We start from the raw sequence: 19,458 nt of genomic DNA on the forward strand, positions 1-19,458 counted from the left end.
AGACTATGATACATTCATAATATGTAATACTAATCCACAATAAAAAGAATGAATTATTGACACTTGCAGCAAAGTGGATGAACTTCAAATTAATTATGCTGAATGAAAAAAGCCAATCTCAAAAAGATACCTACTGCATAAACCCATTTATGTAATATTCATGAAATGATATAAAGATATAAATGATATAAAGATAAATTATATAAATGATACAGAGATAAAAAACAACTTAGTGGTTGCCCTAGATTAGAGATAGGTGCAATGGGTATGGCTATAAAGAGGTAACATCAGGGAATCTTGTGATGGTAATCAAATATTTTGATGGTGGTGATTATTAAAGGCTAGACATGATATAAAATTACAGAGAGCCACACACTCACACAAACACAGAAGTGCATGTAGAACTGGTGAAATCTCGACAAGCTCAGCAGACTTTACCAATGCCAATTTTCTTGTTTTGATATTGTACTACAGTTGTAAAAGATATTAACACTGGGGGAAGCTAGGAGAAAGTACAGGGAACTTCCTGGTACACTTCTCTGAAACCTCTTATAAATCTATAATTACATCAAAACAGAAAGTTAAAAACATGCATGCATACAATTCATAAGCTTAAGTGTCCATTTTAAAACAACCCGATAAATTTAGCAAAATTTACTATATATGTCAGATACTATGGTAAGACTATAGGCAATAGAAAAGATCAAGGAAACTACAAGCTCATTCTTTGAAAAGATAAGCAAAATGGACAAGGCTTTAGCTAGACCCACCAAGAAAAAAGAGAGAATTCAAATAAATAAAATCAGAAATAAAAGAGGAAATGTTATTCCTGATACCACAGAAACACGAAGGATCATAAAAGACTACTATGAAAAATTATACAGCAACACACTAAACGACCCAGAAAAAAAGGACAAATTTATAGAAACATACAACCCACCAAGAATGAAATATGATGAAACAGAAAATCCAAACAGACCAAATACTAGAGTAAGGAAATTGAATCAGTAATCAAAAACCTCCCAACAAACTATAGTCCGGAACCAAATGGCTTCACTAACAAATATTCAAAGAATTAATACCAATCCTTCTCAAACTCTGCCAAAAAAATAGAAGAGAAGAAAACCTTTCTAAACTCATGTTAACAAACCAAATTCGACAATACATTAAATGGATCATATACAATGATCAAATGGGATTTCTTCTGGAGATGAAAGGATGGTTCAACATCCTCAAATCAGTCAACGTGATACGACTTTAACAAAAGGATAAAAATCATATAATCATTTCAATAGACACAGAAAAAGCATTTGACAAAATTCAGCATCCATTTATGATAAAAAACGCTCAACAAAATAGGTATAGAAAGAACGTACCTCAACACTATAAAGGCCATATATGACAAGCCCACAGCTCACATCATACTTGACAGCGAAAAGCTTAAAGCTTTTTCTCTAAGATAAGGAATAAGAGAAGGATACAGACTCTCGCCACTTTTATTCAACACAGTACTGAAAGTCCTAGCCAGAGCAATAAGGCAAGAAAAAGAAATAAAAGGCCTCCAAATTGGAAAGGAAGAAGTAAAACTGTCACTGTTTGCAGGTAACATAATTATATAAAAACTCTGAAGTCTCCATCAAAAAACTGTTAGAACTAATAAACAAGTTCAATAAATTGGGAGGATACAAAAATCAACATGCAAAAATCAACTAGGTTTCTACACAAAAAGAATACCTAAAAATAAACTTAACCAAGGAGGTGAAGGGCCTGTACACTGAAAACTACAAGACATTAACGAAAGAAATTGAAGACGACACAAAAAATGGAAAGATATTCTGTGCTCACGAACTGGACGAATTAATATTGTTAAAATGTTCATACCACCCAAAGCCATCTATAGACTCAAAGCAATCCCTATGAAAATTCCAATGGCATTTTTCACATAAATACAACAAGCAATCCAAAAATTTGTGTAGAACTACAAAACACCCAGAATAGCCAAACCAATCTTAAGAAGAACAAAGCTAGAGGCATCACATTCTCTGATTTCAAACTATATTATGAAGTTATAATAATTAAAAACAGTATGCTGACCTAAAAACAGATATATAGATCAATGAAATAAAGCCCAGAAATAAACTCACACATAAATGGTCAATTAATTTACAACAAAAGAGCCAAGAATATAAGATGGAAAAGTACAGTGTCCTCAGTAAATAGTGCTGGGAAAACTGGACAGCCACATGCAAAAGAATGAAACTGTATACCACTATCATACACCATACACAAAAATTAACTCAAAATAAAGAATTAAATGTTAAGACCTGAAACCCTGAAACTCCTAAAAGAAAACAATAGGTGGTAATAAGGTCTTGGCAATGATTTTTTTTAATCTGACACCAAAGCAAAAGCAACAAAGCAAAAATGAACAAGCAGGACTATATCAAATTAAAAAGCTCCCGCACATCAACAACATGAAAAGGCAATCAACTGAATGGGAGAAATTATTTTCAAATCATATATCTGATAAGGAACTAAAATCCAAAAATATAGAGCTCATATAACTCAAAAGCAAAAAAAACCCCCCCCAAAAAAACATTAAAAAATGGGCAGAAAATCTGAATAGATATCTTTCCAAAGAGGACACACAAATGTTCAATAGACATATGAAAAGATGTTCACCAACACTAATCATCAAGGAAATGCAAAACAAAACCACAATGAGATATCCTCTCACACTTGTTAGAATGGCTACTATCAAAAAGACTAGAAATAACAAGTGTTGGCAACAAAGTGGAGAAAAGGATGTGTACCATTCATGAGAATGTAAATTGGTAAAGCGCCCCTATCTAAAACGGTTAAGGAGGTTCCTTGAAAAATTAAGACTAGAACTACCATATGATGCAGCAATTCCTCTTCTGGGTATTTATTCAAAGAAAATGAAAACACTAACTTGAAAAGATATAGGCACTCCCATGTTCATTGCAGTACTTTTCATAACAGCCAAGACACAGAAACATTTAATTGTCCATCGACAGATGAATAAAGAAACTGTGGTATATCTACACAATGGAATATTATTCAGCCATAAAAAAAGAATGAAATCTTTCCATTTGCAATAACAAGGACGGATAGTGAGGGCACTTTGTAAGTGAAATCAGTCAGAGCCAAATACTGTATGATCTCTCTCATATGAAAAAAATAATTTTTAACCAAGCTTATAAAGACAACAGATTGGTGGTTGTCAGATTTGGGGGTAGGGATCAGTGGTAGGGGAAATGAGTGACCTCTCTTTTTTTTTTTTTTTTTTTTAGTTTAAAGAAATTTTATTTAAAAAAAAAAGACTAGAGATGCAAATATAAAACATACTCACTGTCTACAGGAGCTCACAGTCTGATTAAAAAGAAAAATGAGCACAGAAGAATAAAGGATTAAAAGAAAAAGTGTAAGATGAACTGTGTTTAGCAGGTAAAACTTAAGAGCTTACAATACAGTGTGTGACCACCATCAGAGACAGAGCTCACACACCACACTACTACATTAATATTGAGAAACAAAGGCCATTTTATTTGTGCTCATAAAATGCTAATTGTAAAGCAAAAGATTTTTCCCTAGTGACCTCAATTATAATTTCAAAATGTATTTCTGAATCTCATTTCAACAGATTACAGTAATACTGGAGTAGGGAAACAAACTCTGAGAAACATGAGTCCAGCTGCCCGCTTTATACAAGCATTGAAGTTTACTGGAGTTCTCATTTTTCTTATCTCCAGTTAATGAGTAAAAGGTTCTCAAAAACAGGAAAATCTGCATTAGCTAAGATTTAGACATCTGAACAAATTTGAAATGTACTCCTGAAAAAAGATGCCATTAACATAAGTATTCCAAAAAAAAAAAAAATACCAAACTTACTGCTTATTCTTCAATTCTCTGAGATAATTTTGATAGCAAACCATGAATAACCACTGGATTACATTAGCATTTGCATATTTAAATTTTAAAAATCGGGTCAATTTAAAAAGCATTCTAGCAAAGTAGAAGAAAATGTAACCACTTCAACTTAAAAAGAAACACTTATAGGAAAGAATGGGAAACTGACAGATATCTTGTCATCTTAAGCAAGGTTCAAAAGTTTACTTTTTCCTGCTATAATGAACTGATAAAAGCAAATCTGAAATTCTCACCATGTTTTGGATTCCTTTTCAAACTTGGCTGTGGCTGAGGAGGTGGTGGAGGTGGAGGTGGTGGTGGTGGAGAGTCTCGGTCATGACTTATCACTCTATCCACTGATCCATATATTGCCAGTGTCAGACAGTTGTACCAGCCTCTTAGCACCAAACCATCCGTATTCACCTGATTTTTGAGTGGAAAATATCTTTCAAATTAATGTTTTAATATGGCAGAAGTAAACTGATATCAAATTACTTTGTGATTTAACTAAAGTCTTTACAAGTATGCTGAAAATGCAAAGGTCAATACTGGTGGAAATTCACCCAGAGACAGCTTTTAGATGGCCTTACAGAGTTATCACACTTAACTTGTCTCAAGTTTAAACCTATCTCCCCATCCTTTATGTCAACCCAAGTTTAAACCTATCTCCCCATCCTTTATGTCAACCCTATTCAAAAAGCATAATCAGATTCCCAACCAAGAGATGAGAAATGAGAATGAAATTAAGTGGGAGCTACTGCCGATTAATGAATTAAACCCCAATAGTTACATGTGTCATGGAGGTGCAAAAAAGTACAAATTGTGCCCAATATCAAGATTTATAAAGTCGAAAAAATTGTACAGCATTCTTTTTACATGTCCAACTCAAACATGCAGGTATATTTTATGTGCCCACATTGTATTTTAAAAGGGTAACCAGAAGCATTAAACAAATTGTTTTTGCAAAGAAACTTTCTCCTAAAAAGATCAAAGACTTCATCAATGTCATTAACCCTCAATATTTCTTTAAAAAATAAAAATAACAATTGTTTCAGAACTTATCTATATTGATTCTTCTATCTTCGCAATAACTGTGAAAGGTAGTCAAAACAAATATTATCAACAAATAAGAAAATCAAGTCTACAGCCATGCTACCCTGAACAAGCCCGATCCTGTCTGATCTCAGAAGCTAAGCAGGGTCAGGCCTGGTTAATTCTTGGATGGGAGACCACCTAGGAAGACCAGGTGCTGTAGGCATAAAAAATAAAAATAAAAAAATAAGGGATTGTAAGCTGACAAGGTCCTTGCAATCTGTGAGGTCAACCAAGAGTTGCCTCACCTTAAAAAAAATAATAAAGAAAAAAGAAAAAAGGAAAATCAGAGTGTCAGTAGAATCTGGACTAGAAACCAAAGAAAGCCCCTGACTTCTTAGCTGTCTTTCTACTCTACCATGTTAGGTAAAGAAGTAATAAGTGGTAATGGGTCCCCTTCCAGAGCGATGATAAGGAAGAAAGAAATTATTCTCCTTGTTAACTCTCCTTGTTAACTTTAGTAAAGGGAAAATGAGGGACAAAAAGAAAGGCTCAAAGACTATGCCCAGGGACTGAAGGACTCCAAATAGAAATCTCTTTGGAAGGAAAATCAAAAGATAAGGAAGATCATTTTTAGTCCAAACAGGATGCAGAGAATTAAATACTCATCCTCCACCAAAAACAAAGAGCAGGCTAAGTAGTTTCATACTAAATCACAATTATTTTTGGATTTCAGATCTTTTATGACTCAGAACTTCTAGAACAAGTTGAAAACTGACTTCCACAATTACCTTTGAGTTGGGTCTAAAGATGATGGAAGTATTCTCATCATATTCCAGGCTGCCAAAAGAGTAGGAATAAATACACAGGTTCAGATATTGAACATCACAGTTCATGAAGTCTTTCTAGAGTCAAATATTTTAATAAAATCATGCTAAATTTTTGTTTTGATTTAATAAAGTACAAAGTTTGGGTTTAATGTGTTCCCTGCAAAATGTTATCAAAAAAAGTATAAAACAAACTCTCCAGAGTCTGATATAATTGATTTGGAGTGACTGTAGGTATCAAGATTCTTTTTTAAACCAGCGCCCCGCCCCCCTTGCAGGTAATTCTAATGTACAGCAAGAGTAGAGAACAATAGTATAAGAAAATCTTCAAAAAATATATTATATTGGGACCAAAATTTTAAAAAGCACCTATTTTTATCAAGTAGGTACTGACATTAAAAATTCTATAATATTAAAAATCAACTGCTTCAGATAATCTAGGTTTGCTTCATTTAAAATAAGGTTAAATTATTGACATAATAACAAATGAGTGAAGAACAAATGAAAGAATAAGCAAAATCTAAAAATACTATGAATAGCAATATCCTGACAGGGATAGAAATTTTTCCATTTTTAAGCTGTCTTTTAAATCTTTTATTTTATAAATGAATTCTAAGTAAACCCATTTAATGGTCAATTATTTTGCAGATATCAAAACACCTAACACGTGTTAAATAATCCAAAAAGGTTATCTATTAACAAAATTCTCATTTTATAAAATATGATTATGGAATTTTAAATTATGCAGTAGTGTGATATAGAAGACATAGACAAAATATTAGCTTTCAATGTGTTCATATAGTTTTTAAAAACTGAAAAGCAATCTTTTCCAAATTAGGATATTAGAAAATCATGTGATCTATATAAGAAATGCATACAACCATAAAAAGCAAAATATGGCTAATGTTTCAGACATTAAAATTTTTATTTTGTAAATAAACTACTTCTTAGGAGCTGGACATTTCTTTAATATTGCCAACTGATAAAATTAAACTCTGAGTTCTTGAGTCTACCACTGTATATATACTCTTTCTCCTATCTAAAGAATAAAAAGGTTTCCTTACTGACTTATGAGTTTCTGGTAAAATCACCTAGTAGGTACATACCTTCCCAATCTATCGAAAACTGGGGCACTTGGTTTGCTTACATTGTTAAAGAATAAGTCTAATTGAAATGTGTGTGGAGATGTCTCCCTGTGAATGAAACAAAGTTGAAATGTCAGCCTTTGCAATAAACAGTTCCTAAATTAAAACAAAAAAAATAAATACATCAATTCTAGAACTAAGATACAACGCTCCTAAGGTTCAATAACAAAAAACATACAGTTCATTGTAATATTTTCTGTCATTTTATTCATATCTAATTCTCAAGTGGCCAACTATTCACTTTGACTATTCTTGAAAAAATTTTAATCATCAAGTATCTTTTGCCTGCTACTTGGACCATTCTAAAACATCTAAATATTTTTAAATTTTAATGTATTTTAAAGGCAAATTCGAATTAATTGTGACCAAATTTTATAATTCTTTATATTATTTTTTTCTTTAGCACAAAGAATCAGAAGTTGCATAATTACAATTGACTTCAACTTAATCCACATTAATACAAAACTATAATAATTTTAGCATCAGAGCCCTGAATTATAACTTAAAACCTAAATTAAAATTTGTATAGTAAAGAAATCTAACTATGGGAGGTGAACGCACAATGTAAACATATAAATGCCTTACTGTTAAAATGTACAGCTGAAACTTACTGGATTTCGTTAACCAATGTCACCATAAAAAAAAATAAAAATTAATAAAATAAATAAAAATTTGTATAGCAGTGATTTATATAAATTTTTTTTTGGTAGATTTATATAGTGAAACCTATTCAAATTTGCACTGGAATGAAATCTTGCTACACTTGACATATATTTCACCCTTAGCTGAAATTCCTTAGGCTCAATTAAAATCTTGATTTTAAACACTCCAGGCTTTGTTGTTTATTTACAAAAAGTCCAAATGGTAAAAAGTATAATGCCCAAAATATTATCATAGAGGTTCCTTCATGCACCTCTGGTAGATGTACAAATAAGTGTAATCATTCTGAAAGACAACATGACAATAAAATTCAGGAGACTGACAAAATGTTCACACTAGTTGATCCATAAATACTTTTTTCTATAAAGTATGTCTATGGAAACACTGATATACAAAGATTTTTTTCAAAAGGATATTCATTATACTATTATTTGTAATTTGACAACTAAAAACCCACATGAGGAACTATCCAAATAAATTATAGTATAGTCACTCAGATTATGCAGCCATTAGAAATCATATTTTCAAATAAAACTGAATGATGCGAAAGTACTCCTGACATAATGTTAAATGAAATAAAGGAATACACAAAACAGTATACAATTGGGTCAGAAAAGTATTTTACTTTATCTGAATTCAACTATATGTGCTCAACAACTCTAGTCTCTTCCTCCTATCCTTCCTCTTCAAACTAGACCCTGACTTCCAAAATCTCAAAAAAAGAGGAAAGGGCTGAAATGCCACTTCTTTACTTTTGAGGTACCAAAGACTCAGGTCCTAGTCACTGAAAAGCAATTTAAAGAATCAATGTTAATTTGACTGCACTAGACTTTCATCTTAAAATTTGCTGACTCAAACCTAACCTTGCATAAGGTATCATATTTACAAAAAATAACTAAATATATATACAAACACATATATATTTAAAAACACAATGCATCAAATGTTAGGATTCTCAGGACGGAGAGATTATAGGGATTTCAATTTTACCTATATAGTTCTGAATTTTATAATGAGAAAAACTTGTAAAGTATGTTACACAAATATCCTCTGATCTCTAACATTACTTTCAACTTTGAAATGTCAGGCTTCCTGACGGCTTACATTTGTGTTACTGAATGAATTATTTTACTGTTCTGTAACATATTATGTATAGAGTTGTTTCTAATAATTTCATATTTAGAATTATTAAAACATGAACAGCCATTTACTCCCAAGAATGGCTAAGAAAAAGATGAGATAAAAAGAGGGAAAATGTAACAAATATTCTTAACATATTTCAGCTACTGGTAGAGATCTATTTGGCCTGCTGCAGTAGCTAGCCTCAAAAATGGCCCCCAAAGATCCCTACTAAAGGGTGTTCACACCCTTGTGCAGTTCCCTCTCATATTGTACAAATAGAATATGTAATCAACAAAATATAGTAAAAGCAACAGTATGTCATTTCTGATATTAAATTATAAAACACACTGACTATGGCTTCCTTTTTGGGCATGCATTCTCATTCTTGGATCACTCATTCTGGGGGAACCCATACTGTGATATGAGAGGGAACTAAACACTACATAGAGAGGATCTCCTGGCAATAGACTGAAGTCTCCTGCCAACAGCCATGTGAGTGAGTTTCTAAGCAAATTCTCCAACCCAGGTCAAATCTGAGACTGCAGCTGGCCACATATCTTGACTACAATCTAATGAGGGAACTTAAGCCAGCTAAAATGCTCCTAGGTTCCTGACCCTCAGAAATAGTGTGAGATAATAAATGTTTTACTGTTTTAGGCTGCTAAATTCGCTGTAATTTGTTATGCAGCTATAGATAACTAATAGACCTTTCTTGACCAAAAGCAGTACAATAGAGAAGAATGCTGGATATATTAAAATTACTCCATCTTTCCCATTCTATACAAATCTGCCTTTATAGAAAAGTAGAAAGAAATTATAAGAACACATGAGTTTTTATTTCCTTAAACATGGAAAAAAGAAGTCAACCATAATGATCTCATTATAAACATTAATTAAACATTCTTATTGCTTTTATACTTGTTTTACTTTTGAATGAACTAAAGACATTTGAAGATTTTACATATACTTCTGCAAATAACCAACTACTTTTAACAATCATGAAGAAATGATCCCTCAAATTCAAATCTGTACCATAAACTCACCATTTAGTAGCTGGTTTAACTCTTTCACACAATAGAAAATGAGCTATCACATCATGCCCATAATGAAATATGGATTATATAGAAAACCTAGAGACAATTTACAATGTTACATAACATAACCTTAACTGAATAAAGTTTTAGGGTTTGTTTTTTTTTACTTACAAAATATTGCCTTAAAAATCTGCATTTGAGAATACGTTTCTAGGACAATCTTTAGTCAAACATACTGTTACAAAGAAAGTTGACTTACCCATATGCTCTACTGTCAGGTAGGCTGCTATGGGCTCTTACTCCAGGGGGTATGACTCGGACTTCATTGATATAAACCACACATGGAAAACGAACCACATCTATATGAGAACTTTGCTTAAAAAAAAAAAAAAGCAGGGAGTGGGGGGAAGGAGACATACTGTAAGCAAAACATTTTGTCTATTCAAAATTTACTATTCAAAATCATCAATTTGTTCCACAATACCACAAATAATCTTAAAATAAATTCCATATCATTAAAACAGAGCTATTACATAATTTACAATGACGTATAAATCACTCTTTTTAAAAATAATTGATGATAAAATGTACTTAGTTAAATCTCTCCATTTGTAGAATAACATTGCTTCCTTGATGATGTTTTGCTTAGGCCAATACAGACCCAGAATCCCTTACTGGAAACCTCTAAAGCCAGATGCCTTTTAAATCCTGACATTTTAGATTTTTAATAAGATAATATGATACAAATACTGCAGAGTACTTTAGCACCCACAGTGGCTTTTGGGGCAGTACTTCGTAATCAAAACATTAATATCTCTGCAGTCACATGTATAATCATTCACACTAAATAAAGAGATTGGGGTTAGAGGGCTGGAAGAATGAGGTGAAGGGTTAAAGAAGTACAAATTAGTAGTTGATAGATGGTCACAGGGATGGGGAGCATGGCATAGGGATTGCAGTCAGCATTAATGTAATGGCTATGTGGAGAGCCAGAGGAGAGAAATAGCAATAATGGAGATTGTTTTATAAACTATATAAATGTCTAACCAATGCACTATAAACCTGAAACTAATAAAATAAAATTAAAAAAAGATATTGTAACTACCTTCATGTCAGTTCTGAATAGTTGATATAAACTCTCTGAATTTAATTTTTATTTTTCAATTAGAGTTGACATTCAATATTAGTTTCAGTTGTACAGTATAGTGGTTAGACATTTATATAATTTACAAAGTGACCTCCCCAATTAGTCTAGTACCCACCTGGCACTAAACAGTTATTACAATATTATTGACTATATTCCCTATGCTATATTTCACATTCCTGTGACTATTTTGAACTACCAAGTTGTACTTCTTAATCCCGTCACCATTTTCACCCAGCCACCCAAACTCCCTCCCATCTGGCAATCACCAATTTGTTCTCTGTATCTATGAGTCTGTTTTTATTTTGTTTCTTCGTTTACTTTGTTTCTTAGATTCCACCTATAACTGATATCATATGGTATTTGTCTTTCTCTGTCTGACTTATTTAACTTAGCATAATACACTCTAGGTCCATCCATGTCTTTGCAAATGTTTAAGATTTCATTTTTTTTAATGGCTGAGTAGTATTCTGTTTTGTGTGTATATATATATATATATATATGGGTGTGTATAATATATATATATATTATATATAAGTATATATATATATATACTTCCTTACCCAATCGTCTACTGATGGGCAGTTAGCTTGCTTCCATACCTTGGCTATTGTAAACAGCACTGCTGTGAACATAGGGGTGCATATACCTTTTCAAATTAGCCCTTCGCCGAATTTAAAAAAGAAAAATCATTTGACACGGTATCAAACGAATAAAGCTCTTGTAATCGATAATTTAAAAACAAAATTTTCACACTGTTTTTGGATTATTTTACATCAACTTCTAGCAGTTCAGCCAACCATCATTACCTAGTGGTCAAAGTTCATAATGAGAAGAATGGTTCACATTATTTGTTTCTAGAAAGACCAAATCTTGTGTCTCTTTTGAAGTTGCAAAAAATATCATGCATATCAATAGACCAAAAGACTGTTCAAGTCAGTCTTTCCTAAAATGTGACAGAAAATTACTTCCCCATTTTGCATTTTAAACTCAGAGATTATAATTAAATGTATAGGTATAGAAATCTTACTATGTGTACTGTTCAAGTGTACTTGAAAATCTCAAAGATATAAATAAAACAGGACGAATGCAAAGTGAGTCTGATTGCTAGCTGTCTTCCAATACCCATTTTCTTTTTCCTGTAGAGAAATCTGAGTTGGACACAAGGGAGCTAAAGACTGGTATTTCAGACTCCTGGGAAGCCAGGGTGAACATGTGATTACTAAATTCTGGTCCGTGGGATAAAATGAATATGATGTAAGCAACTCTGGGTCATGTCCTTAAAGGGAAAGGTCAGACTTCAGAAACTCCTTCCACCTCTTCTTTCAATATTCTGCTACCTTTCTAGAACACTGAAGTTACGGTGTGCTATCTTGGACAATACAAACAATACCTACAAATGGCAGAGGAACAGTAAAGAAGAACCTAAAGCTACCCTATTAGCCCTAGAATACTTACAACCAGATAATTGAAAGAGAAAATCCTCTGTTATTTTGACTTTTTTTGACAGCAGTTCAACTTGTATCCTAATTATTACAAATACGCTGTAGGTATTCAACAAATATGACAATAGAGTTATATAAAAGGAATAAACATTTTGCCTCAAACTTTGGTGTTATGTTTCCTTCCTGTAAGGAACTCCTCTACTTAAAAAATCTACTAGAGTCATGTGTTGCTTAATGACGGGGACACATTCTGAGAAATCCGTCATTAGTTGACTGTACAAACACTTAGGGGCCATTATGGACTGAACATGAGATTGAATCAAGCATAAGAAAAAACAATGCAATCAAGACACAGGTAAACACAATATGTATGAAGCTGCTGCTGGTATAACACAGCATACTATTTTTCAGCAAACTTCCTTTTTTATAAGTAGAAAGAGTACACTTTAAAATAACAATAAAGAGTATAGTATAACAAATACATAAACCAGTAACACAGTCATTTATTATCATTACAAGAATTATGTACTGTATTTAACTATTAAGTGCTATACTTTTTATACGACTGGCAGCGCAGTAGGTTTACACTAGCGTCACCACAAACATATAATGTGTTGCACTAGGACGTTGTAACAGCTACAACGCTAGATAACAGGAATTTTTCAGCTTCATTATAATCTTATGGGACAATTGTCATATATCTAGTCTGTCACTGAACAAAAACATTGTTATGCAGCACATGACATACGCTCCTTTGCTTACATGGTTATAAAGTTGCATCAGTGTTTACAAATAAAGCTTAGAACCAAAGTTTATCAATTCTATCCTCCACTAATTAATGGTATTAGTAGCAGTTAGGGTACAGTCACTGTGGGCCTACTAAAATGAACTTAAGGTTCTACAAAATCTATTTTGTAAGTATTAGAGTTTCTGCATTAGGTGATACCACTTTTATTCCATAATTATTTCATAATTATTATTAAATGTCTATTATGTTCCAAGATATGCTAAGTCCTGTGGATACAAAGACAAGACATAATCTCTACCATTAAGGAACAATCTATTGTGGCAGACAAATTGATAACCTGCCATGACAGACTCACACAGGAAACCATGAAAATGTAGAGGCACTTACCTCAGATTGTAAGCAAACATTTGTGAGCGGGGGGAAATGTCAAGGAAGGTTTCCCAAAAGTAGCTGAGCTAACTAAATCTTCAAGGAAAACAAGAATCAATGGAAGAAAAGGAGAAGGAAGAGCTTTCCAAGCAAAGGAAGCATACACAAAAGAAAAGCAAAGAAAAACTTGGAAGGGTCAAGTAAATGCAAACATAATTCACCACAGCTAGAGGGCAAAATGGGCAAGGAAGCCAGGCAGAGTAGCTAAGTACAATCAATAGAATTACAAGAAATAAGATTTTCATCCATTGCCAGAAGTCGACTCCAAATCTATATCCCCGTCTAGGACCTCTCTTCTGAGCCCCAGACCACCATATCAAACTGCCAACTGGACATCACTTGAATGTCCCTTTGGCACCAGAAATTCATCAAGTCCAAAACTAAAATCTCCTATATTAGTGATAGCACCACCATCCACACAATGGCCAAAACAGAATCCATTATTATCCTTAGCTTCTTTCTCATTCTCTCACACCTAAATCATTCATTAATCCAAATATCAATTCCTGATGATTAAAGCTCTAAACAGCTCCAAAATCTGTGTAATTCCCTTCATTCCTGCTGTCACCCCTCTAGTTTTAGACACTGTGCACTCTAGATAACAGCAACAGGATCCTAAGTGGTTTCGTGCTTCTTTCTTGGCCCCCTCTAACTGATTCTCCTATTGCAACTGTGGCCTTTCTAGAATGTAAATGTATCTCCTTCCTTGCTCCTTACTGTCCTCAAGCCAAATTCCTTGGTCTTAGAAACAAGTACCATCTCTTCTTATCAATTCAAATTTATAGCCCAACAAACCATGCTCTTTCACATCTTTATGCCCTCACTCATGCTATTATCTCTACTCAGAACCCTCCTACATACACTCTTCTGTCCCAACACCTTTCGGATGTCAACTTTCTCTTGAAAGATGAGCCAGATCACGTCTAGATAGGTACCTCTCTCTATGTATCCAAAATCTCCTATCAAACTAAATTTAATTATCTCTTTTCTCTCTCCATTCTAGTGGCGTTTCAAAAATACAAAAATCAAGCCTCAGTTTACTCATATTCATAATGCCTCGCATATTCATTTAATGGATGAATGACTTTTAATAGGTACTTAATAAGAGTTGATTAAATTGCATTTTCAGAGTTTAAAGTATTACAGTGAAGGTCTTAAAATATCTTGAGGAGTACATAAACCTAGGAAGACAGGTTAAACATGGGAAATCATAGAAAGGTTATGATTAGGGAGCTAATAGGAATGTGAAGAATAGACTGGTCAGATTCTAGGACTCCAAGCCACATCATCCATTCCAAAGGAGTCATTGTGTGCTGAAAAGGTCACAGTATAGCTACTTTCCCCACTTACTCTTTTATGCCTGTAACTATCTTCTCTTCTCTTTTTACCCTCTCCTAAGGGTAAACTAAGGCTATCTCATCTATTCCTACCACTTCCATTATCATTTGTCCAGAAATTAGTTCCAAACTGGTTTCTTAAAGAAACTCTGAAAAACAGAACTTTTTAGCATCAATCACTCTTTTAAGACTGAATTTTAATCCAGCAATTCCACTCTGAAATAAAGAAATGAAGATATATTTAAAAAATTGACATCGAGAATACCACATCACTGTAAAAAGTCATAAGCCTGGGTGGCTCCATAGTGTAGTGGTTAGCACATCTGTTCTACATGCAGAAGGTCCTGGGTCTGCGCCCCAGGTGGGGCCACAGAGCATACCCTGGGTGCGCCAGGCCTTGGGTATGCACCGCGAGCGCGTGGGAAGAGACACCCCGCCTTCAGAGATCCAGTTCTTAAGGGGAGACAGCAACATCCATAGGTCAGTGGTGAAAGTGGGGGGATTGGGGAATTAAAGAGGGGGGGGAAGTCATAAGCCTAAATGTATGAGAATTTAATATATAAATAGCATTACCACTTAAAACAATATTATGCAGCCAATAAAAATGATTACACAAAATATCTATGGTAGGAAGCAGGATGGCTTAGGGACAGGGATGAAAGACTTTTTATTGTATATCCTTTTGTACCTTTTGAATTTGTACCTCATACATGTTTTACCTAGTTCAAAACAGTAAATGTGTTAAAAATGAAGCTTACTTTTAAAATGTTATATAAGTGTATTTCCTAATTTATAAAGATACACATTGTTAGATGAGAAAAAATTACAAAACAGTATCAAAGTATTGGTACAAAGTATTGGTGAGTGGTAGGTACACACATTTAAGCATACACATACACATATTTACTACAGGATTTGGAAATAAATTAAAGAAAGCTGTTAATGATAGCTGAGACTAAGAAAGGTGAGATTATGAAAGCCTTCACTTTCCTATATTTTCTAATTTTTCTAAAATAGAATCAAAATTTACTAAAATATGTATTTTTTAACACATTTCTCTCTTAGAAAAAAAAGTACAGCTCACTGCCAGCGTTAATTTGATTTTACATAAACACGCTCTTTGAGGCTGAAGCAAATATGACTGATTTTCAATATGAAAATAAAATATAAAAACTGTTTTTGTTATTTCTAAACAGAACTTGTTTCTAATCCTAATGTAACAAAATGTATACAGAAATCAGATTCATCGAATGAATCTTTAGCTAACACTATTCGAGAATGATGTTAACATCACAAGTAGGAATGATACATTTTCTAGGATTTGACATTTTTAGCGATCAAGAATTACTATATTTTATAAATGGAAATAACCACTTTACATAAAACAGAATGCTATAAGTAGAATGATGTCATTGGTTTTCAAAGACTTTCATGGCAAACTTTGGAGGTAAGGTTAGGACTGTAATCTGTGAGTTATCTTGGGGGTGCTGCTGGTGAGTATTCTTGAGGCAAACAGGAACTGGGTTAAAAAGTGGCATATAAACCACAATTTGTAATTCATTTAGAACTACTCAAACCCCTTAAAGTATTCCCTTTGTGAAACTTGAATGTCTGGCATCCCCACTAGATTACAAACTCCTTTGAAAGCAAGGGCAATGGGTTTTTCATCTTTTTATTACTTGTAAATGCCCTTCCTAGAGCTATACCTCACCTTCACCTACACCTCACTTTTCAGAAATAATTCTTAAACAGATTCCCAACTTCCTTCCATACAAATCTATCTGGTGTACCACTAAACACATCAAAAACAAATTATCTTGTTCCCATCAAACCCACTTCCAGATTTTTCCATTACTATCAATATAGCCCCACCCATCTCTAGCCTCTAAAACTAGAGGCTGTCTCCCTCACAGGATCAGTTGCCATCCTGTCAATTATCTATCCAAAATTTAACTTGTATCTATCCACTTCCACTGGGACACAGCATGACATGGCTTTGGAGCCAGGAAATGCATGCTGATGTGTGTCAGCCCAGCTATGGAATAGCCCACCTATTTCCCTTTAGGAAAGTCACTTGACCTCTCATGCTCAGTTCTTTATCTATATAATGGGGATAACGATCTTTCAAAACTGATGGAAAGATTAATGTCTTTAAATTACCAAAGCAGTTCTTGCAGAAAATAAACATTCGATAAATGCTAGTGATTACTGCCCATTTGCTAACTCAAGCTTTCATTACATCTCTCATCTTTTCTTCTTGATTTGCCATCTCTAATTTTTCTGAACCACTTTAGATATTACTAAAATGGATCAATTTACCTAATGTATTTTTAGTAATCATATAATTTGCCTGCTCATAAACTCACATTTCTTACAAAATAAAGTCCATATTCCTTTGCTGAGCATTCAGGAAATTCCATGATCTGGCTTCAGACTGTCTTTCAGGTGCCACTTCACACTGCTACTTGCAGTATACACTACAGAATACTGACTACTCCAGGAGAATGCTCTGTTTTCCTATCTACAACTGTGGAACATATCATATGCTAACTGCCTCGATGAAGTCTTCCCTGATACAAATGAAGTGATCTCTCCCACATAGTCTTTATTTTTATTTGTACCACAAAAGAGAACTAAGTAATACTGACTGGGGTCCTAATATGTCAGAAAGTGATGGGCATTTTGGAAATAAAGGTGACAAACCCCAAGGAATTCCCACTGTCTATGCACTCATAACATTCTAAAGTGAATCATAATGTTGTGGACCTAAACTCCAATACTTAGTTATAAACTCATTGAGAACAAAACATCCCAACAATCCATATCCCTAGCCAATAATATTGTAATAACTGGATAGTGCCAGGTGGGTACTACTAGACTAACCAGGGGAATCACTTTGTAAATTATATAAATATCTAACCATTATGCTGTACAACTGAAACTAATATAAAATAATATAATGTTATCTGTAATTGAAAAGCAAAAAAAGATTAAAAAAATAAAAACAGGCTTCAAACACAGGTAATGGTCCCAGGAAACCAGGATCTATAGATCCAACTACTGCCTCCACTGTAAGTTTTCTAAAACCGAGCTGGAATTACAGTCAGAATTATGGTCACTGGACAAATAGCTAATTGACACCTGAAATGAGAGACCGCAAATTCATTCATTGTTAGTAAGACGTACTAAAGTTTCCAAACCGTTTATTTTTAGACCTAAAAACCATTTGTTAAAATAATTAGAAGACCAACGTCGTTGATTTTTTATTTTGCCAAGTAAAGCATTAAAAACCACTAACTAGTATTATCACTATCTCCGAAGAAAAAAGAATTCTCTAAAATGATTACGTTTACGCTGAAAAAAAAAAAAATGTGGGTTCTGAGGTTTTTTAAACTTTAATGTCCATTTTTGACCGGCTTTCGAGAGCCTTTAGTTACCTAGTTATATTCAATTTACATATCGCTGAGCCAGTCAGTCATACATTCAGGGGCGCTAAGGTTATTACAGAACGATTACTCCACAATTCCCCACCCTCGCCCCTCAAAACAATACAACCGTGCTTACAGTTTGACAACAATTCTCTCAATTTTTCCCTTCTTGCAGGTATTCTCCACGCAAAATCCGTTCCACGTTAAGGATTTCATGTCCTAATGTGTGAAACCTTTCCAAGAAATAACTGAAAGTTTCAGGACAAACTGGAAAACGTCGCAATCCTAAACCGAATGAGTCTTACATCTGGGCAACCTAACTCTGGTCAGAAAAGGGACCTAAGAGAAGGGATTTAGGAACCACGAAGCCAATATGACCTGCTCGGTCACCGGCACTACTGTCAAACACAAGCTGTCTGAGACCCCTCTCAAATACCGTCTAAAGTAAACTCGAGAACCAAGACCTTTTCTAGGCCGATAGCTGACGAGGGGCTGGGGGCCCAAAGCAAGCAGAGCAGCCAACTCAACCAAAGACCGGGGGTCTGAGGTAATGCAGGGCAATGTGAAGGCCACCTCTGCCCTCCCTTAGACGTGGTGCCCACACGCTGCTGGGGGTAGGGGGGTTGGACGTGAAGAATTAAAGCGGCAATCGGCAGCAGAAAAAGTCGAGGCATACCTATAGGTTTTTTGTAAAAGTCCCAAAGTCAAGAAGTAGGATCGGAATCAAGCGGGGAAGCCTTACCTCAGCGTTCGGGTGTTTAAAAGTATCTAAAAATAGGAGCTCCATCCCCGAGTCCACCGCCATGTTTGCCGCGGGAGGGAGACAGGGAGAGGACTTCCGGGGCAGCCCTCCAACCTCGGCTACAGTGGTTCAGGACAGGGAGAGACGGCAGCACTTCCGGTGACCGAAGCGCTAGCGCCGCCAGCCTTGGCCTATCCCGAGGCGCGGTACTGGCTGAAGATGCCGGCCAGCGCGGCGCCGGGCGCCCTCGGAGCACGGAGGCAGCGGCGGGAGAAGAGGGGCTTACGGCGGCTCCAGCGGTCCAAACCCTGTGTTTCTACTGCGTTACAAAGCCACGATGGCCTTGGGGTGGCGGAGTGCAGAGCAGTCTTTCGAGAAGTGGAGGAGGGGTGGGAAAGGCTGCTACTCTGGATACCCAATGAAAGCGCTCGCAAG

At 34.6% G+C, this 19,458-nt stretch overlaps 1 protein-coding gene and 1 pseudogene across 4 annotated transcripts in view; one reads left to right on the forward strand and one right to left on the reverse strand.

Moving 5' to 3' along the window:
• Positions 1-19,175, reverse strand: part of VIRMA (vir like m6A methyltransferase associated) — a 55,145-nt gene extending 35,970 nt beyond the window's left edge. For all 4 annotated transcript variants that reach the window (XM_039877149.1, XM_039877150.1, XM_039877148.1 and 1 more), the window contains exons 1-5: positions 19,024-19,175; positions 10,010-10,125; positions 6,896-6,982; positions 5,754-5,802; positions 4,185-4,353 (exon numbers count right to left, since the gene is read on the reverse strand). In XM_039877149.1, coding sequence (XP_039733083.1) covers positions 4,185-4,353; positions 5,754-5,802; positions 6,896-6,982; positions 10,010-10,125; positions 19,024-19,086 — 484 coding nt within the window. In that variant the 5' untranslated portion in view covers positions 19,087-19,175. The remainder of the gene's footprint in view (positions 1-4,184; positions 4,354-5,753; positions 5,803-6,895; positions 6,983-10,009; positions 10,126-19,023) is intronic.
• LOC120614329 (uncharacterized) lies at positions 5,070-5,188 on the forward strand (annotated as a pseudogene).
• Positions 19,176-19,458: the final 283 nt, after the last annotated feature.

This window comes from Pteropus medius, unplaced genomic scaffold, assembly GCF_902729225.1.
Source record: "Pteropus medius unplaced genomic scaffold, Ma_sr-lr_union100, whole genome shotgun sequence".
NCBI classification, from domain to species: Eukaryota; Metazoa; Chordata; class Mammalia; order Chiroptera; family Pteropodidae; genus Pteropus; species Pteropus medius.